This window comes from Triplophysa dalaica, chromosome 14 (genome assembly GCF_015846415.1).
Source record: "Triplophysa dalaica isolate WHDGS20190420 chromosome 14, ASM1584641v1, whole genome shotgun sequence".
Lineage (NCBI taxonomy): Eukaryota > Metazoa > Chordata > Actinopteri > Cypriniformes > Nemacheilidae > Triplophysa > Triplophysa dalaica.
Genome location: NC_079555.1, coordinates 10,601,494 through 10,622,302, shown reverse-complemented (window position 1 = coordinate 10,622,302; position 20,809 = coordinate 10,601,494). Strand labels below are relative to the sequence as shown.

The window sequence follows — 20,809 nt, the reverse complement described above, 5'->3', positions numbered from 1 at the left end:
ATTTACAATTTTAAGTGATACTGGAGTAAACACATTTAAAGAGAAAAAGCTAAAACCATCACCCTGTTATTCCTTATTCAAGCTGAAATTACAACATAAATGTTCGTTTTATTTATTCCAAAAAGATAATGCAGGTCCATAACAATAACATCTCTTCATAAAATATTTACAAACATGTTTAAAAAGTACAATAACATCCCTTTAGTGACTATGCATATCCTCTGCAGACAGCTGATAACATGATCTAATTGAGTTCTTTCTTATTGCATGGCAACACAATTCTCAAGAGGAGATGACGTGAATGCAGGATGATTCATGTTTGGCATTTGCTGTCATGCTCATTAGTTGGCCATGTGTTAAGAGTTTCCTTTACAATGAGATCAGTCACACACCATTATTCTCAATAATGCTTAGGATAGATTTGGATCTCACATAAACGTTTACTAATTTATAGATGAAAAGATCTGCAAATACATGGAAGGTTGTCCTTTTTGTCCAAGATCAGATTGGTACTGGTGAATAATGAAGGTGTTAACATGTAAAAAGAACATGGTAGGAAAAAGTAACATAATGCTCTTTTAAAATAAATTGTTAAAGCCTCTATATGGAGATACCTTTAATATTTTATTATCTATTTTGGTGCCATGTATCGCAGATGTTGGTGCAGTCCATGGTTTTAGAGAGAATACAAAGCTGAATATGAGATGAAGAACTTCAATCAAATCCCATTACTGTATATTTATGTGGGGGTTGACCAATGTTGAGGTAAAGAACACTTAAATGTCATAAATATCATTGCCACAGATGTTTATATACACTTTCATTTTTTGCCTGCTCTCTCAACAGACCTCAAACATCTTTCATAAAGGGGAGACGAGATTATTTCACTATTCTGCTGCACAAGTATTTTTTCTTGACTAAATACCTCAGACAATAACCGTGCAAGTGATATCACAAACCTAAGTATAATAAAACGTTCGGACGGGCCAATAAATAAGCAACTGGAAAAGCTGTTAATCCACAAAATATCTACACTTCTTTTGATTTATCTAGACAAAAATACAAACGCCTGGCAGTGTGCTGACAAGTGGAATAATTGTGCAGTATAGAGTATTAAGGCAATATTTGACATGCATTTGTGCTACACAACCATGTTTTGTGGCATTACTAAAGAGAAGGGGTTCCCTGTTCAACTGGAATCATAAACAGAGACATTTAACACAGAAAAGAAACATGTTAAATACGACTTGAATGATTAGATGATTCGAAAAAATGACTGTTTTGAGAAAGTTTCTAATCCCCTTGTGTCTGTCATTAATAAAGCATACATATATGAGGTTTTTATAACCCATGTCATACGAGAACTCGAACTTCTAACTGAAAGACAGTGAGCCTGTAGCTCATCTACAGAAATACAGTTTCATCCACCAGTCATGATTCTAGTATACTGTGGTAAATGTGATGTATTAACTACTCAAATACTGAACGACTTTTTCCAATTAAAAATCACATTCTAGTGTTTGCTAGCCACCCTCACACACGTCACGTGACTAGGACCTAGAAGTCATTGGCCTTATTATAAGAAAAGCTTTACAGTTTTATTAATACAATAGCTACGGACAATAACGGCAGCATTCCAAACTCGGCTACAGTGTGCAATACTTTACCCAATAAACACTAAATGAAGAGACCTACACAGTGACCGCACAATCCAGAAGAAAGATGGAAATCACTGTATAACTATGGAAGTGTTACCCATAAAAAAATAAAAAAAGTTGCTTTGTCAAGGCGTACTCCTGTGAATAAGCTTCAAATTAAAACAAAGGCATGGGTTTTGGCATTGTCCTTGCTGTAAGGCATAACGCCAGATGAACAGATTGATGTTGAGAACTGTTCAAGCTTTTGATGTACACTCCAGTCCAGCAGCCCTTCGCTCAACTCCCGAGCACCAGGTGTCTTGTACTGGTGTGTGCGGGTCTCTCAGATTTTCTTGGCCCGGCGTCCCAGATGGTAATAGTAGGACAGCGTGACAGTGAGGAAGAATATACGACTGAGGAGGAGGAGGATGGCAGCATTCGGAAGAGAGCCAAGTTCCACTAGAGTTACGGAGGTGACTGTAACACAGAGAGGTTGTACATATGCATATGATATGCGGGAATGCATGATGCTGGATAAGTCAATTACATTTTATTAAATTAAAACAAAAAGTGCAAAATGTATTTTGTGATTCCAAATTATTTAAAACTTACTAAACTTATTACGATTGTTAGTCGAGTTATATTACGTAACAGTTAAATTTACTGTATGGTCACAACCGCTAGAGGGCAGTGTTATAACATCAAAAAAGCCCATCCACAGACAGCAAAAAAAATGGTTTTCCAGTGCAAATATCTTAATATTCTCTTTTCAAGTAAACATATCTTGATTTCAAGATTTTAAGATATTAAACGAAACGAAAACACTTAAGAAATTCATTTTTTGGTTGTTGTGCAGAGCTGTGATGATGCAGCAGAAAAGACACATTAAGATCTAAATCTCATAAACACAAACCTAAAAACTGGATGGCAAAGTAACAAGCCTCGCTTAGTAATGTCCACTGGATGATAACCTTCTCAAGAGTGTACAAGCCATTCCACATAATCAGAGACAGACCTGACAAAATATGACAAAACAGAATAAGAGATGTCAATCATGTGTCACAAAATATGAAAGGGATTTATATAGAACACACAACATAATTGAGTCAACATTACAGGACATGATGTTTTCTTACACTGCAAGGCTCATCTACAAAAGCAGCATCTTATAATTATCTATAAGACTGCGTGACCTTATAACCTACGAAAAGACGCTGCCTCATAATTATGAATGATCCCAAGTGACCTTTTCCTAAAGCCAATGCTTCAAATAGTGAGTCGGCACTATGCCGAAGCATGCTTAAAATTTAAAAAAATTAGTTAATTTACATAAACTTTAATGCAGAGTATATGCAAATGGCTCGCCATTTACAGCACTTCTGCTTTAAAAAACATATATAAAGTGATATAAAATATTTATGCTATTTGTGTGAAAAATAAATTACTGTATTTCACTGTAAATTGAGGGCCAACTAAATAAAATCCTTCCTTTTAACCCTAAAACACCAAAAATATGGCAAGCACCTGCAACAATGTAGACAATTAAAACAAAGATTAATTTATATTGAGCAATAATATAAATATCTCATATTTTTAATCAACTTTTAAAAGCGAGCTGAGCAAGATGTTAGCAAGCATGTAAAAGGAAAATAATTGCGCTGTTCATTTGTGTAAATTCATTATCTGTTTTTGACTGCAGCCAGCCAGAGGGAGTCGGACTTAATGTGCAATTAAATGAAAGAACAGCGGAGAGCATTCAGCCCTGAGGGACATTTCCTCTTCACAACGCAATGGCTGAATGACCATTTAGTAGCTAAACAAACACAAGAAAAGCACATCCTAATCACAGTCTCTTCTGTGGAAGGAGGAATATACCTAAAGACACAGAGAAGTCTGTTTTACGGCCTAACAATAGATGTATTGCCACAATGTTAAAAGCAAATTCAAACTGACTACAATGAAATAGTAAAAATTAAAGCGACGGTACTAACAAAACATTTATTTTCACACATTTATACATTTCAGTATGATTACTCATAGGCAGAAATTACAAGGTACTGGCATACTGCTGAGCTCAAAACAAGAGTTCAACATAACAGTTACTAAAAACGAGTCGTCCAAAACTTCAGAAGTGTGCATTTGACAGTTTTTGTCTTTTATGACTAATACTGTCCACACAAACCCACTTCCATACATAGTCACCCATCATGGCTTCACCCCCCCTTCCCTGTGCTCCAGAAATTTCTTACATTTTCTGACAGTGACAATTTGAACATAATTTAAAAAATGTGACATTGACAAAATGTGATTTGTCCAGTTTTTGTTTATTTGCAATATACCTATATATCGTAATTAATCATATAAGCTAAAAATTCACTTGAGCTAAATATAGACTAAAACATTGATGCAGCACAGAATTGTACAAGAACTAAAAAAAGGTCGGGCAAGACAACAATTTGTTACACTGTGTTATACTTAATACAATTTTTAATACATTCATCATTTATAAAGAAAGACTTACTGAGAATGGCCCCTCCATACAGACGTATAGAGACAGTGGTGCCTGTTTGCTCTTGATCGAATACAACCTCATACAGTTGGTTAGGAAATACTAGTGCCTATAAACACACAACACATCACAGTTACTGGTATTAAATGGTGAATAATCTAATTATGACTCAAATCTAAAGACTGTAAACAAGCTTTAAAGGGCACTTCCCATGAGAAATCAAAGTTTATCTACTCTTCACAGTAGTAGCTAATTGAATTCTGGAATATTTTCACAGTTTTTTGCTTTCATTTATTAAACTCAAAGTAATTGAGTATTTTAATTACGTTTAATTATGCAGAGCTTGTTGAGTTTTCATTATTAATTCAGTCATCCTGTACTAGCTTCAAATGAGTGTATTGCATAAATTCTGAATCAAACTGCATTAGTCTTTGTGTAAAAGCGAATTCATTCTTATCCGATTTGAATTCCAACATTCAATTTCCTTTATTTACCATCCAGAGTTTTTAAAACAGCTACACACATTATGATAGACAACATAGACACTTATTTCCTAAGCAAAGATATCAGCCAATCTATTTTTTCTAAAGAGGACCTCATAGGAAATCATTTAAAAAAATGAGATATAAAACTCACCATAAGAGCCATGACTGTGAAAATCACGGCAGAGAACAGAATCCATAACCTTCACAAGACAAAACCACATCAGAGTGAGTAAAAAAGACAGCTTTGACGTACATTCTCTATTCTAAAATGCCAAGGGCAGTTCAGTAAGGAGGTACACAAACAACATACTGCATTACAGCTGAATAGGGATGTAACAATATTATCAATATGGTTTAATCGCAATCAGAAAACTGTCTCAATTTTATCGTGGTCACATGACTATGAAAAGATAGGTCTTCCGGGCCTAACATAGAGAATGTTAGAAAAAATGATAGATGTTACCTTTGTCAAGGTCTATCTGTTGCAATTAATTTTATAAACAGGATTTTTAGGTAATTTGACCCATCTCAGAGCATTAAGATAAGAGGATGCTTATGGCACATTTCCAGGTCATTATGAGATTTTTAATATTGCAACAAATATCATACGGGTGGACTTTATACTGAGGTATTATCGTACAGCAAGATTTTGACATTGTTACATTTCTACAGCTGAATAGTGTAAAATACAAATATTTGAAGAACACAGTCAAGAATGCACAGCAATTATTAGGTGTGCATGCCAAGAGATTTTCTTGTAATTTATTTCGATGGTTTTGTCTAGATGTAGAAACAAAAATGACACAGACAGAGCACATGAGAAGCTGAATATGTAATATAATCCCTTCAGCTTTGGCTGTAATTAAAGGCCTGCGGTTTTCTTTCTCACTGACACAAGGAACAATGTAATAAATGAGGTGTGCGAAGGAAAATTCCCTGAACGCTGCACTGAAGAAATGCATTGAACAGCACTTGGATTTGGTCTTACCTCAGTCCCACAGGCTCCCGAACTGCAAACTTAATCTCATTCCCCAGCATCTGACTGATCTGAGAGCGTAAGAAAAAACTAAAATTAAAATCAAGCAAATTTACAACAGATTGCAAGAATTAAACACAAAAAACATTTAGTTCCATATTCTGCATTAAAGGTCCAGTGTATGAAATGTAGCGGCATCTAGCGATGAAGTTGCGAATTGCAATCAACGGCTAACATCCACCACTCGCCCCTCCCTTTTGAAGCACTACGGTGGCTGACACAGGAGTTAGATGTCGTCACATTTTAACTTCTTTGACGAAGGAGAAAACATTTATAAAACGCACACTGTAGAAACAACATGGCAAATTCCACGCAAGGGGAAGCAAGGTGTACGTAGATGGAAATAGCTCACGTAAGGTCTTTATACACCTCTGAAGACATATTTATGCATATTTTATTGCATTTCTGTCAATAGAACCTTCAGAAATTACACACTAGACCTTTAACTACATCAATCTGAAGCACATTCGTGTAGCGTAAATCATGAAGACATCTTTAATTAAAGTCAAGAAACCTGCCGTCGACTCTGACATCCGTAGGCCTCGGGTGTATTGGTGGATTAATAACACACTATATTTAGCATGAAATCCAATTTAATAACAAATTAACAAATGCAGCCACCCACATTAAGTCTCTGATGATTTTTCACAGATTCACACGTATTCAGGTTCATGGCTGTCATTCAAAGTCCCAACCTACTCTCTCTTCATAGCTGGAAACAAAAAAGCGGCTTAACTACAAGGAAATCAAAGAGCTGGCAGAATCCTTCATTGTTGAAGCGCTTTTTGAAGAGGTGAGAATATTCTATCATTAGAAGCGTATCACAGATTCCCATATGGCTGCTGAAAACCATTTAAATAAATATAAGACGCAGGCGTTTCTCCAGAAGGAGCAGGATGGTTGGTAGAGATAGCTTTAGTGCTGAAGAGTAAACCAACGTTAAAGAAGCTGATGAGAGTTTTTATAATAGAGCGATTTATAAATACTGCATAGAAACATATAAAAGGTCCATTGTTTTTTTTTTACGGAATGCAATGTATTGAGCTTAAGACCTTACATAATGAAGTTTTCTGTTTTTATTATAAACTGTTCTTCAAAAGGGGGGGGGGGGTTGGAGAGGGCCATTGGTTGCAATTCACAACCTCACCACTAGATGCCGCAAAATTTTATACACTGGACGTTTAAAATGATAGATGAATAATAGTGGAAACAGTTTTAAGCAAGAATGTTTGGATCTCTAGCCATGTGATACCAGAATGTTGACTTTCACTATCATCCATCACAACGTGACTCCAGTTTCCCACACACACATCAAATAATTTCAAGGATTAACTTTCAGATTTAAATCAGTTATGTATGTAGCCTGAATGTTCCCAGGCATGCTGGGATTGAGGTTAGTAGATCAGCACCCGAAGAAGATAGCAGAATTGCATACTTAAACGCTCTACAAAGCTGTTGAGCCTTTTTATTCAAGTCACATCTCCCGGTTTGAGGTTTGCTTCACTTATTCTCAATGGCTTTTCACATACACCTTCAATATCCTACTTATTGTGATGGACTAGTTCAATAAAACTGGAGGAGTGTACTGTACTACACGAGATGTGAATGGACCTGTGTGGCTTTCCTTAAATAGACGGTGAAAATAAAAATGAGAGCTCAGTAGGGAGATAAGAACGGAAAAATGCTGGAGCGCGACACAATGGAAGCAGAGAGCTGGGATATGGGCATGTGGAGATAAAAAGAAGATTCTCACTATGAGGCTCGGATTATGTAGGTCCCTGTAGATACTGATTTCACATAAGTGAAAATGAATAAGATTTCTGGATGCAAAAAGACTAGAGTGTCAAGATGCAAAAACGTGTGGTTGAAAACAAACCATTTAGAAACACACACAATTACACAAAGCTGCACAGAAAATGATCCTGAATTCTGACCAATGAGCAGCAAGTAAACCGATATAAAAGCATTTTTTGTAACGCTTCATACTGGTGTCACCCTGAACAAAGAAACAGGAGCCCAACAATTATTTCAATGTGTCACACAGTGGGTCTCTTTAGGTTAATGAAATGACAACACCATACAAAGATGTCTCGGTGAGCGGAGACATGCACAGAAGAGCGAAAAGTGATGAAACTAGAGAAAATAAAAATTCGATTTGAAGATTGCCAAAATAGCAGGACAGCTATGACAAGATACAATATAGTTTAACCGTCTCACTGTGAGGCGACAGTGCTGCCCAATAGTCACATCTTCCTCAAAAGTTTTAAAGACTTTGAATCATTTTTACACAAAGAAAGGTTATGATGTAAGAGAAAGAAATATTCAAGGTTCTGTACAATTTGCAGGTCACTAATCAAATCTGACATTTATCATGTGTAGTCTTTTGTACATAGGGTTAGATTTTATTGCTTCCATTAAAATACAAGATTTTCTTTTCAAATCATGCTGGGATAACATGAATCATCAGTCCGAGTTAGCTTGACCGATGCTGCTTTTAAGCAAACAACTTTTGGAATCCATAGAAATTCACTCTAGATACTTAGTTTTTTTATTTATGTCATTTTTAAGTTGCTTTTGAAAATGTTAGTGGTACCTGATTTCCATGGCACCCGAGTTACACTGAGCTCCAATAGACTGTTTTATAGGACGCACACCCCTGGCTCAAAGTTAACTTCAGGTCTGTGTTCTGTTATAATTTAATTTATATTATTATCCATTATATATATTTTTTTCTACTAATTGTTTTCAATTAAATTAATTTAGCAGATGCTGGACATTGCGGCACACCAGAGAGGTATACAGAAGTGGCGTTCTACCACCTTATGATACTTTCATGCCGTTATAACATTCAAATACAGAAGATCATTACTTCTTAATGCCACTGCGGTGTGCCGCAATGTACAGCATCTGCTAATTTAAATATTTTCTTTTTCTCTCTGCTTTTAGTCTCCCCAACCGGAAACTGCCGCTGGTTCTTCCTGTGAAAAGCAGAAGTAACAAGTGCATTCAGCCCATTGAGACCAATTGCCTCAATGCAAATTCTAATTTCTCTGGTGAGTGTTTTTGTATGAAAAGAATCTCATGGGAGCTATTACAAAGACTTGATGTAATGAAAAAGATATGATAAACAAAGACTGTGCTTTGAGAATTTCTAACATTGCAAATGGAAATGGGAAGCACAGCGAGGTCACGACTCCATGTTTTCATCTGCCTCCGTCTCTTTCTACCGCTGCCAATGCAAATATATATTCCAATTTGTGTGATTTGCAAACAATTACAACCAAATCTCTTTGAGCCATGTTGAATGAATCAATTCACAGAGCGGTCATCTTGTTAATGCCCCTGGGCAAATATTTTCTGTCGGGGTAATAGGTTTCTGTCTACATGAATGGCGAAGGATTGAAAAATTATTATGTTATAGTCAATAGTGTACCAGAACTGTATGCTTTTCTACGTTCTTCAAAATATCTTCTTTTGTGTTCAACAGAACAAATACATTTATAAAGCAATTTTTCCTACTATGGTTGTCAATGGTGGCTAAGAAGATCTGTTTGGTTACAAGCATTCTTCCAAATATCTTTCTCTGTGTTCATCAGAACAGAGAAATGTATGCAGATTTGGAACAACTCGAGGATGAGTAAATGATGACAGAATTTTCATTTTTGGGTGAACTCTCCGTTTAAGTCAATTACATGGTTTATGAAAGTTTACAGGTTTTATTTCACATATGATAGTTTGCAGGTTTTTTCATATATGATATCACATGAATCCAATTGCATCAGAAATAAAGTTATACTTTCACTAAAAAAATACTCTGGTTGGTCCAGGGTTTGTTCACCAAATAAAGAACTCTTTAAGCTGTTCTACACCTGTTTGACTTTCCATCTTGGAACAATAAAAATCCCAGATGATGTTCAATTGAGATAGCGTTAAAGAGAACATTATGGACTGACAGATGTAGTCCAACCCTCTCACTATTACTGCAAGAATAAAAATCATACATAACATCAACATTCTTAAAAATTAATACTAATATATTCTACAGAAAAAGCTTTCCTTGTAACAACCCTGCACTCCGTGTGTTCATAACAGTAAATGTGAATACGTGTGAACAGGCGTGTTTGGCCTCTGGGTGTTGTGACATTAATGAATCATGCATCTGTGCTATTGGTGTTTTTCACAGGAACAGACCCTTCTCCAGGAAGCAGACCTGAATCATAAGCGTGAGGCGCGTTAACAAGAATCATAATTCCGAGTAGTGTGGCTAAGGCCAGTGAACAGAGGGAGAGGAAGGCCAGGAAGAGGAAGAAATAAACAATGCTTTTTTGAAGAGAATGATCCGGCCTGCATGACCACACACCCCTCCGTCCTTCATCAAGCGCTTGCATATGTGTGATGAAAATAACCTTTGCATAGTAGGAAAGAAAAGTAGAGGAGAAAGCCTTAAACTATCATTGTAAGGTTATGACTCATTTGCAGTTGATCAAGTGCATTGATGCTTCATTGCAATTTCAGCCAATAAGAGCATGTAAGATTTGTATATTTTGTCTAATTTTATATAAAACTTTTTTAATGGAACTTTTCATAATTTCAAATTTGATAAGTGGGTACATGAGGGTAAGTAAGTAAATACTAATAGTGTGATTTTATTTGTGGATAAATATTCTTATCACCACTTTTATTCAGTGTATCTTGGAGGATATTAAAGAACAGCTCTGTTGATTCCTACCGTACAAAAACAGTCTATATTAAGTCAATAACCACAGATCTGCAAACAGAGGAAGTCCAGGACAGGGCATCTAACAAACCTTACGAATAACCCTAACATCACCACACGAATCAAGCCCCTAGTTCATAACACAGGAAACTCAAGCCTCCGTCTCATGAACAAAACAACCGCCGTTTCACCAAGCAACTCGCTTTCCGGTGGGTGTGCAGCTGAAGACTGAAAAGTAACATTAAGTGCTTCCCTCATTTATTTCTGCTTGCGAAAGAATCCATATTCCTCTCTTACAAACCAGATCAACGGATTTTCATTCACTTGTGGCAAGGACAAACAGCCTCACATATGGTTACAGGAATAAACAGGAGTGTTATTCAATGCACTTTAAACATATAAAAATGTAAAAGCATTTTGATTATCTATATGCATGACTTGGAAAAACAACAACACAGACTAATCTTTAAAGCCGCCTTTTCACCCCACACGACATTCGGACACGACTGTCGGAATTCGCTCAAGATAAAAAAATGTAAGGCATCCAAACCTCTGATCGTATCCGAAAAGGATGCATCATCTCCAAAACACAAAAGAACATATTTTGAAGAATGTTGGTAAACTAAAAATGACTTTGACTTCTATTGTTCGGACACTACACGTGTGCAACTCAATGGGTACCACTGTTTGGTTACCAACGAACCATTAAATGATCTGATTTGTGTTCTGCAGAAGAAAGTCATATAGGTTTAAAATGACAAGAGGGTGAGAAAAAAATGACAGAATTTTCATTTTTGAGTAGCAAGTAAACTCTTTAAAACAGTGCACTACGTAACACAGGTGCAGAGACACAAATACTTTGTTCTGTCATCTGGATCAGATTAATGTACATGGATTTCTATCTTTTTAAGATTTTTGGGAACGTTTATTAAACGTATTTGTGTATAAGTCCTTACCAACAGCAACACGCTGTGCAACAACTGGTAAACCAAATAAAATTCACCCAACACACCATTTGCGCTTGCATCCTATTTTTGTGTTGGCCAGCACGCCTCCTAATCCAAAACAAATACAAACATCTATTTTCTCCACACGCAAGAGTTAACTAACATACAGGTTACTCTCTGTAAATTAGCCTCCTATTCAAGTCACAAAGAATTTCAGGGAGGAACAATTAACATCGACCAAAATGCAACACAAAGACTGACCTTTGATCTGTGCACCTCTCCATCATCATCCTCTCCACCGACCCCCAGGATCTTGCGTGTCTTGAGGCGGCTCACGAGATCGGTCTGACTGTGTTTCTTCATTAGAGCCGGATGAGGTTTAGCAGCCATTACAACAGTCTACAGAAGACGACAGGAGAAAGAGATGATCTGATCAGATTTCTCACTACATGTTCATGCATGTACCGTACCGTGTGTGCCCACACACTCCTGTAAACCGAGAATGGGAGTTCTCGATCATCTAATCAAACAAGACCTTCAATATGTAGAATCCCCCCGGTTGGCCTGGCATACCAGACAGCCCGCTATGAAGTAAGGGATTATTCAAGGGATGCTATTCTATTTTGCTCTCTGTCAGTCATTGGCCAACTTGTATAAAAAGATTACTATAATTATGTCGATAAGCAACCACCACTATTTTCATCACGTGTGGCTCTATTCTGCAGTAGCGGTGCCTTCTAAAGACATGACTGCATCTGTGAGGTTTTATATAGAATTATCATTATTATTATTGCAATTTGCAACTTCTCCTTTCACCGCCGAGTTTATCTCATGCAATTTCTGTGACAAGAAGGGGTCCACTAAAGAGACTGCCGCCCCCAGGAAACGGCAGGGGCATATCCATCCATGCTGGCTTCAAAGTGTAGTATTACTAGAAAGAGGACATTTTGACGCAGGCCATGGAGTGTCTCCTGTCATGCACTATTTGGCCTGCTGGAACATGATAACTCATTCTAATATAAAAGTCCCAGTCAGTGCAAAAGGACATTGTGATTGTCTTTCAGTGTGTGTATTGAAATCACCTGCTTTGATGTGCCGGGCAGCAGAAGTACAGACAGCAGGTGCTCCCTCAGCAGAGGGAGAGAGGAGTTTGGTGTCTCGATCGATGAGGAAGAGGATGAAAAGCGTCTGAGGGTCCAGCACGCCTGATCAAAACAGGATCTGAGACAGCCAGAAGGATTAAAACAGAGGTGGATTTGAGACTATCATTAGACTTTTCAAAATGGAAATTAGAAATTGAATTATGAATAAATGCATGAATGAATTTCTACACTGCAATCATTTGGTGCCAGCTCATGTCCACTTTGCTGAAGAGGGATGAAACAAATCTACTATAAAATCAACACATGAAACTAAGCCATTCAAGGGTAAAAACCTCATTGAAAAGGATAGGATATAGTTCAAATGCTCTGAATAGTAATGCAATGGATCAGATATTATCTTTGATAATGCCTAGGAGTTATCCATTTGCATGCTAAAAAAGCAAAATCAGTTTAACACTTAAATCTAAACACTCAAACATAAGTATAATATATACTAATGCAAAATTTCATCAGCACTCTCAATAATTAAACTGATGACAATGACTATTAACCGGTGAAAAAAAAACAGGGCGTGACATCATCATTACATGTAAGAGGAAGGCAGTGGGGCATCCATCAATCAACATTCTCCATTTAACATCCAGCAGCAAAGCAATGTCTTTCAATAGTGAGTTTCAATGCGTTTCTTGACATCTAGCTGGTGCTGGTGTGATGCTGATGCAGTTGCCTAGCAACCCCACAGATTGCGCTTTTGGCACCCTCCCTCATTATTGAAAGTATATATTCCGTGATGAGGCTTTGTACAATTGACAGCTCACCCCATTGTTACCCTTCTAGCAGTCAAATCAGACCTTTGAAGCAAGTTACATATCTTACAATCAAGTGACTTTTTAGAAGCCAGTTTTGTGTTGAATGCTCCGCTCCATGTGAAGACATTTTATGTGTGGTTATAGGGAATTGTATAGCTGATGATGGACGGACTGAATAAGCAAAGCATGAATAAGACACAAAAATCTTTATTATTAAAATCATTAGAGACTTATTATCAAAATCTTTAGAGACATCACATCAGCACGAGTCTGTGTTTCCACGAAGACTTCCAAAGAGCTGACTTCAGCCCGAGTGGTGTGTCTATGAGGACAAATCTTTTAAAGCAACGCATTATATCTGCAGTGAAACCATTGCATGTGCTTGTGAGAAGGAATCAATGAAATCGAGCTGCAAGCCGAAGGATGAAAAACAAAAACATTTCTTTATAGACAGCGTGTTGGGATGCTCTCAAAAAAAGTGTTAATGGGTATTTATAATGTAGTGGTAGTTTGTTATTCTTTAAATCAGGTGCTGAAACAGACATCTGAAGTGCAAATTCTTATTATAAATAATGACAAATGTTATTAAAACTGCCAGTCAAGTAATGATCATCAGCATCAATGAGACAACTGATGTTACAAAGAATTGCTTGCCTGAGTCAGTCTAAAATAATATCAATGATGATTTAGCCTGATTAAAATCGCACCATTTCCCGCACAGACGTACACCTCGGGTGGAACGTACGAAGAGCACATTTGGTTGGCTATTAGCTGTCATAGACAGTTCTAAATGAGCGGCCGCCAAGTTTAGTCACTTGCACAAAACACACCCAAGTCCATGTCCTTATTATGGATTTCCGCCTAACCTTTCCTTTACCACCTGTCGTCGCTTAAGTTACTCCAGGCAACCCCATGTGACGCAGTCTACCGTCACAACCAATTCCAAGTGCACAGTTCTCAAAGACAGTTCATACACAATAAAACACCTTTTATACAGACACACAGTTTGCAGAGTTCTCGCTAGCCGGCTGTGAAAGCGCTGTTATTCAGAGAAACCTTGCAGCTCGAGCTTTAGTCTACGTCAGTTTTTCTTATTCTTTCACAGTATATGATGAAATAATTTTTAACTTAAATATACCTCTACGCGTAATTATATATATAGATATATATATATACAACAACCAAAAAACTGTTTCCACAGGGCTGAGATTTATTACTCTGACAGTTTCATGTCATTTGAATCTAAAGCACTTCCTGTGTTGTTTAAAGAAGTACACTCTCGCTCTCTAAAACACTTAATGTGAATATCAGTTTGCGTCCAAAAACCATTTTGGTTTCCTTGTGGAAGCATGAAATTCCTACAATAATTTTTCACTCAGTTTGCTGCCAGCAATTCAGGAAGGACTTTCTGTTTAAAGCTATAAAGATTGTTGACACGATTAGGCAAGTGCCTATGGGTTCATAATATCATAATAATAATGTGTTACCTAAAAATGTTATTAGTATGGAATACATTGTGTTTTATTTGCGTCCTTCATTAAAGTTTATTTAAATATTTCACTGTTGGTTCCAGAATTGAAGGGGAGATGTTGTCATAATGTTGCAGATTAATGTGTGAGCCTTATAAAGTATTATAAACTTAACATTATTTCTATAATTCTATAGTTCTATTTTTAGCATTTTTGTCATCAGTCAGTACAGGAATATAATGCAATAACAGAAGAATGTGCCCATCAGATCGGTTTCACCCGTTAACCTTAACTTGATTTGACACCTAGGGTTGGCTGATGTGGTGTGAAGTATAGTGATGGAGAGCAGGAGCCGTCAGTCTGTGACTCCCTTTGTAGTGTTGCTAAGCAATGTGATCTAACCCCGCTCTGCCCTGTAAAAGGCCTCATTACCTTACTTCACACAACAAACACCTCAACCACCTGTCACAGCACCAGTCACAGTACTGCCCATGAAATGCCTCCTTATAGGGATACACCCAGAAATTACATTGTAGCGTTATTAGCTTAATCTCATTTCCAAAGTCATAAAAGTATGACTTTCTGTCCTCAATAAAACATAACATTTAGAAATAAAAGCTTCCATCTACATTTACTTTTTGAATGTATAAAAGGGGCAGCATCAACATACTTTTTAAAATATTTACCCTAAGATGTAACAACCTATAACATTCTAATGTATTAAATATTTATAAATGATCACTTGTAAAAGCAATGGAAAAAATGATTAAGTCTTGCTGAAAAGAAGAGCATATATACATTTAGTGTACTGTAACTGTATAAGAGCGACAAAGTAATGTGAGAAAAACGAATTATCATGCTCAATGACTCAAATAACTGACAGTCATTATTCAGATTTAAAACAGAATCCTTGTTTACCTGAAGGTAAGCTTTTAAGCGTCAACACATGCCATTGTGTCAGCTCTGGATTTGCATTCAATAATAATCCCTTTGAAGAATAGAAATCATTCAAACTTGGCTAACTCGATAAGCAGCACACAACAAATAAGACTTTGTAGAAATTCAATGGTTTATGTCACCAATGATCATCTTAAAGAACAACTTCTTATCCAAAGTGTGTTTAATACAACGTATAATGAAATCAGCATGTTTTATTAAACAGATGTGATGTTTCTGATCCATTAGTCTGTAAGGCTGAAACGTAGCACTGAGCTTTTACGCTTAGAAAGCATCTGTCATGGTCGTGCAACTGATGCGTTTAGTCTTTCAAATGCATCTCTTTCATGGCTTGATGAGTTTTTCTTCTCCGTTACCATTATGGCTTGAATGATTTTAAGATTACAAGTATTAGTCAGAACGTCAGTAATGACAAGAAGACTTTCGGTAAAGCAAACAAAAGCAGCTCATCTTCTGTTTTAAGAGCCTGAGACACTTTACATGGATCCTGGAACAGTATTCCTGTCAAAACCCTTTGCTTAACCCTTAACGTGACCTACTTCAAAAATCAAAACAAAGAGCGAAACACAAACAAAACCTAATCCTAAAATCGTATAAATTGATAGCGTTGCATGTTCTTCTTAGATCATCAAGGATATTGTTTGAGGAACACATCCTACATGAGACCTTAAACCGCCGTATGCCTGTTTACATAGTTTTTATTTGATTTTGAAGAATATAAAACTGTTCGCCTTCAAAAAAACAACAAATAAGATTGACTTTCCATGTAAAACTCTGCCTGCTGCTACAGATCCATATCAAATCCTTATCTCATGTGCTGCTCTCAGTTATTGCATCTGCCATTTTACTCACTCGTCAAAGACAGAGAGCACTCTGAAAAAAGGACAAATAAGTCTAAAAGACGCAGACAAGCTATGACAGTTTACTTTAAACACAGAGCAAAGACTCCCCTTGTTCTTTTGTTTCAACTGGAAAATAAGGCAAATAGCCACTGAGCTCACTGAATAACAGTACAGGAAAATCTGATGTAACAGAATTGGAGCTTCACAAATCTTGATATTGTCCCTGAAAAGTTCCTTGTATGGTTACTGCCACAGGGCCTGAATATCTCTCAGTGATGGAAGAAACTTCTCACACATTTCCTCTTCTAGCTTCTGTCAGATGGACTGCTTGATGAAATATAAATAAACTTGGTTAAACATCCACCAGAGGATTCAAACAAATGAGCTGCAATTTTGAAAGATGTATGACATGATTTGTGTACATTAAACAACTGTGTCAAACAAACATAGTTTATTGCTTCTTAACTTTTAAAACACTTTCGATTGCTTTGGAGTAATGTTTTTTATCCTGTTTCCAAAGTGCACCGATACATGGACTATATACCCCAGGAGTATTCAATGTATTTTTTGAGGTAAACATATTTTATACTTTCACCGTCACTGAAAATAAACTAAAGCCACTAAAAGTAATAAATCTGTCTAGAATGCAAGTGTGCCAGGCTTTGGTGACTCTCATTTGTTTTAGTTTTGTTTATGTTAGCTCCATTATATGAATGTTGCTTTATAGATTGTAATCTACCTCAATTAAATATGATATACATGCATGGTCATGTTTCTTATAACCACACGTTTTATTCGAACCGATACGACTGAAGTAAAATTCTATAAGAAGGAGCAACAATAGAGCAAGAGCAACAATAAAATTTGAAATGCATCACGCCTTGATGGGAATTTATAGCTATTTATAGATCTCTCTTAGTTGACCCTTCGCATTATGCTCAGACAAAAGAAAGTATTTAAACAGAAAAAAAACACACCCACCATTAAAGCTTTGCCATTTATAAGGGTGTGGAAATGACCTGCACAAGGCTAACATACAAACAACCTTTTTCTCTCGATTCTTATTACAGAATCACAGCAATAAAATCCACAAATGTAGTTTGTAACAAACATTCGCTGCACAAATTTCACAACAGGTCATTGCACTGGTTACACACATGCACTCATATCATGTGGAAAAGCCATGAAGACAACATAAGCAAAGATAAACTGAAAGCCAATTGCATTCACCTGACTGTGACCCGCACTGCGCTCATCGGGACGTGTGTGATGGGTTTTTCTATCGCTTTGGGCATGAGGTTTCCCGCACTTCTGTCTATTCACAGCCTTACATGAGCTACCTGTGAGTGACAGGCGAAAAAAGTAAACCATTCTGTTTATGCGCCCAGATGAGACGCACGCTCCCTCACCAGAGCTCTGATGCACCAAAGCACCCCCTCTATTTACATAGAAACACATCTGAGAGGCTTAATGAAATGTAGTGTTTGCATTTCAGTGGAAATGTGAAAATGATTCTATCAAATGCATGAGGCTCTAAAAAGATAATGTAAAATGAATGTGTTGTTTCCAGGTGTCTAGTGAATGCATTTGGTAACCCTTTCTTTCTTTTGAAAATGGATTAGTTTTCCCATGATGTCCATGTATTCTCTCACGCCACGGATTAACATCCAGCGCTTGTGATAGGATCACAAGTGTTCAGTTGGGACGCGCTGCCATTTACAGCTGGTATTAACATGCATCTCAAGTGAGTCTCCTGCAGCCACTCGTGCCTGGATTTTATTGATAGGAGGGTGTTTAATTTTGTGTGTTTGTTACTTAAAGGCAGAATGCATCATGTTGTTCAGAAACAATTTTTGTCGTGCTGGTTGTAAATCTCTTCACATCCTGATTGGAACCAAGAAGTATAGTGCTCAAATATTTTATTATAATTGTATATCGTCTGTTAAAGGTGTAGGACCAAAAGACATTCCACCAATAAAAACATTCTGGCCGAACGTTTTGACAAGAGCCATTGGTTGAGACTGGTCCTGTGTACATTTTCAGCCAACGTATTTTGCATCCCACTGCGCACCCAGTTCACGCAAGACATCATACGTCAACAGCGTGCTCACGTCCGCTATGTCAATGTGGGGAGAATGGTGGAGAAGCAGCAACACCTAACTTGCCGGCGGAACTTTATAACACAGCGACACATGTGACACAAGCGACAAATTGCTACATCAAACTCCGACATAAAACGATTGCTTAGGTTCAATACTGGAGTAATGTTATTCACTTCGTAGTGCAATGTTTTCTCACCGGTGAATGTCTGTGCGCGTTCGTGTGTTTTGGAGGAGGTGTGGCTTTCGGTTGACGATTCGCATTGAGGGTGGGATCATGATTTCTGTGCTAGCAGGCTAAAGTTAGCACCTTAACTTATGATGCATTCTGCCTTTAAGTGTATCAGTGTATCTCCCTAGAGTCAGACAGTGAGAATTTCAATACAAACCCCTTCTTTGTTATGCAACCCGGTCTTATTTTTTTTGATAAAGAGTTGAAAGTCTAATGTAAATGATTGACTGACACAGCAATGGCCCAACAAAAAGTTATGTCATATTGCATTTTTGTACAAAATAAAGTATCAAATTCATATTATGTTAATCTAGTAGCCGATAAGAATCCCTCAGTACCATCTGTCACATTTCGCACAAGCCCTTCTTTATCAGTCATGTGCACTGATTCATTTCTCACTCCCAGTGGAAGTCATTGTGTTGTTTTCACCCCTCATTCCAGGCACCGCTTATTAAACTGATACAACGCTGATCTGCATCAAGCACAACGTGTACGGTTCTCACATGCTTACAAATCCAGCAGAACCTCCGCGGTCAGTCAACAGGTCTTGTGTAAGATCATCGACAGACATTAGTTATCTCCACTATGGCTGATAAAAAATACAGAAGCTTTGGTTTGGTTAAATCGACAGTCCTAAGTCCCTAGAGACACGGTGACATTAGGTGGTGTCAAAGAAGTACAAACGTGGAACATCAGCAATCTACACCGAGATGTCATAAAAGGACAGCCTGTCAGCACCTGGGCTTAAAATATTCAGAACAGTGTGCGGCTTCACAGACGAAAACAAAAGATTCACTCATTCTCGGTGAACGCTGACATTAGTCAGGTCTCTGCCAGAATATCACAGTGACATTTGAAATATTATCAGATAATTGATGGATAGCAGTCAAACAATACAGCATTCGATTCACGAAACAAACTGTGACAGCATCTTCACAAACGAAAACAGAACAGGAGGTGAAATACACAAGTGAACACACAAACATGTCTTTCTGTTAAATATATATTAGACTTTGAATAGTGCTAAATCAAAATCCATTTGAAACTGTATGTCAATGTATTGTGTGAGGCAGTGGATTTGTGACACAAGCTGTGTGTTTTGATGGTTGAAGTGGCGGAGGATTGACAGGGGATAAATTTAGAGACGCAACTTCTCAGAGAAACTTTCAGCATGTTTCCGATGTTTGCATGCTAAACCTGAGAAGTTCCAGCTCTTAAACAATCCCTTTAGGGATAGTTCACCCAAAAATGGAAATTCTGCAATCATTTACTTCAAGTCCAAGCTTTATTAAGATCCCTTGCGGGCATTTTGACTTTTTTTACAACAGACTCATACAATACAATCCCACAAAACACAATCCAAAACATATTGGGATAAAATAATTAAATTTCAACCATTTAGCAACCGGATTGCACAAGGGACAAATTAGTATTTGTATCGATTTCTTATTTTTGGCAGTCTATAACGTGAGCCTAAAGTAAGGGATAATGTACAGGCATCCGGTTGTTATCGCAGAAATAAGCCCCGACAGTGTCATCAGGAGCCGACGTGAAGCAGATGGTCTTGTATCGAACCGAAGGGCTTTTCACGATAACAGCTGGCTGCTTGTACGTTATCCCGCTTATTACACGGCTACTCGCCACATGAGAAAAAAAACTGGACATAAAATATGAATTTGAAATATTTGATTAGCTCATTTTTACCGAATGCAGAACTTCCGTGAGGAAAAGTCGTTTAGTTTCGGTTTTAAAGTAAGAAATGACCTTCAAACGTCACAAACAGGCAAATTGGTTTAATCATTTGTAAATATAATATATGTTATTAAAAGTCATATTAAACTGCCCCTCTCAAAATGATTTGCAGCATCATGGTTTACAGGGTGTATGTGAAAATAACAACCCTTGGAATCTCGCGATTGGCCAATCAGAATCAAGCATTCAAATGAACCGTGTAATAAGGGAGCATA

General features: G+C 37.2%; 1 protein-coding gene across 1 annotated transcript in view; it reads right to left on the bottom strand.

Annotated features, from left to right (window-relative positions):
• Positions 1-96: 96 nt before the first annotated feature.
• The window catches only part of tp53i11b (tumor protein p53 inducible protein 11b), a 38,560-nt gene continuing 17,847 nt past the window's right edge, over positions 97-20,809 (bottom strand). Inside the window, exons 2-8 of the mRNA XM_056766902.1 lie at positions 12,414-12,552; positions 11,593-11,730; positions 5,620-5,678; positions 4,783-4,831; positions 4,159-4,255; positions 2,551-2,652; positions 97-2,114 (exon numbers count right to left, since the gene is read on the bottom strand). Coding sequence (XP_056622880.1) covers positions 1,981-2,114; positions 2,551-2,652; positions 4,159-4,255; positions 4,783-4,831; positions 5,620-5,678; positions 11,593-11,721 — 570 coding nt within the window. The 5' untranslated portion in view covers positions 11,722-11,730; positions 12,414-12,552 and the 3' untranslated portion in view covers positions 97-1,980. The remainder of the gene's footprint in view (positions 2,115-2,550; positions 2,653-4,158; positions 4,256-4,782; positions 4,832-5,619; positions 5,679-11,592; positions 11,731-12,413; positions 12,553-20,809) is intronic.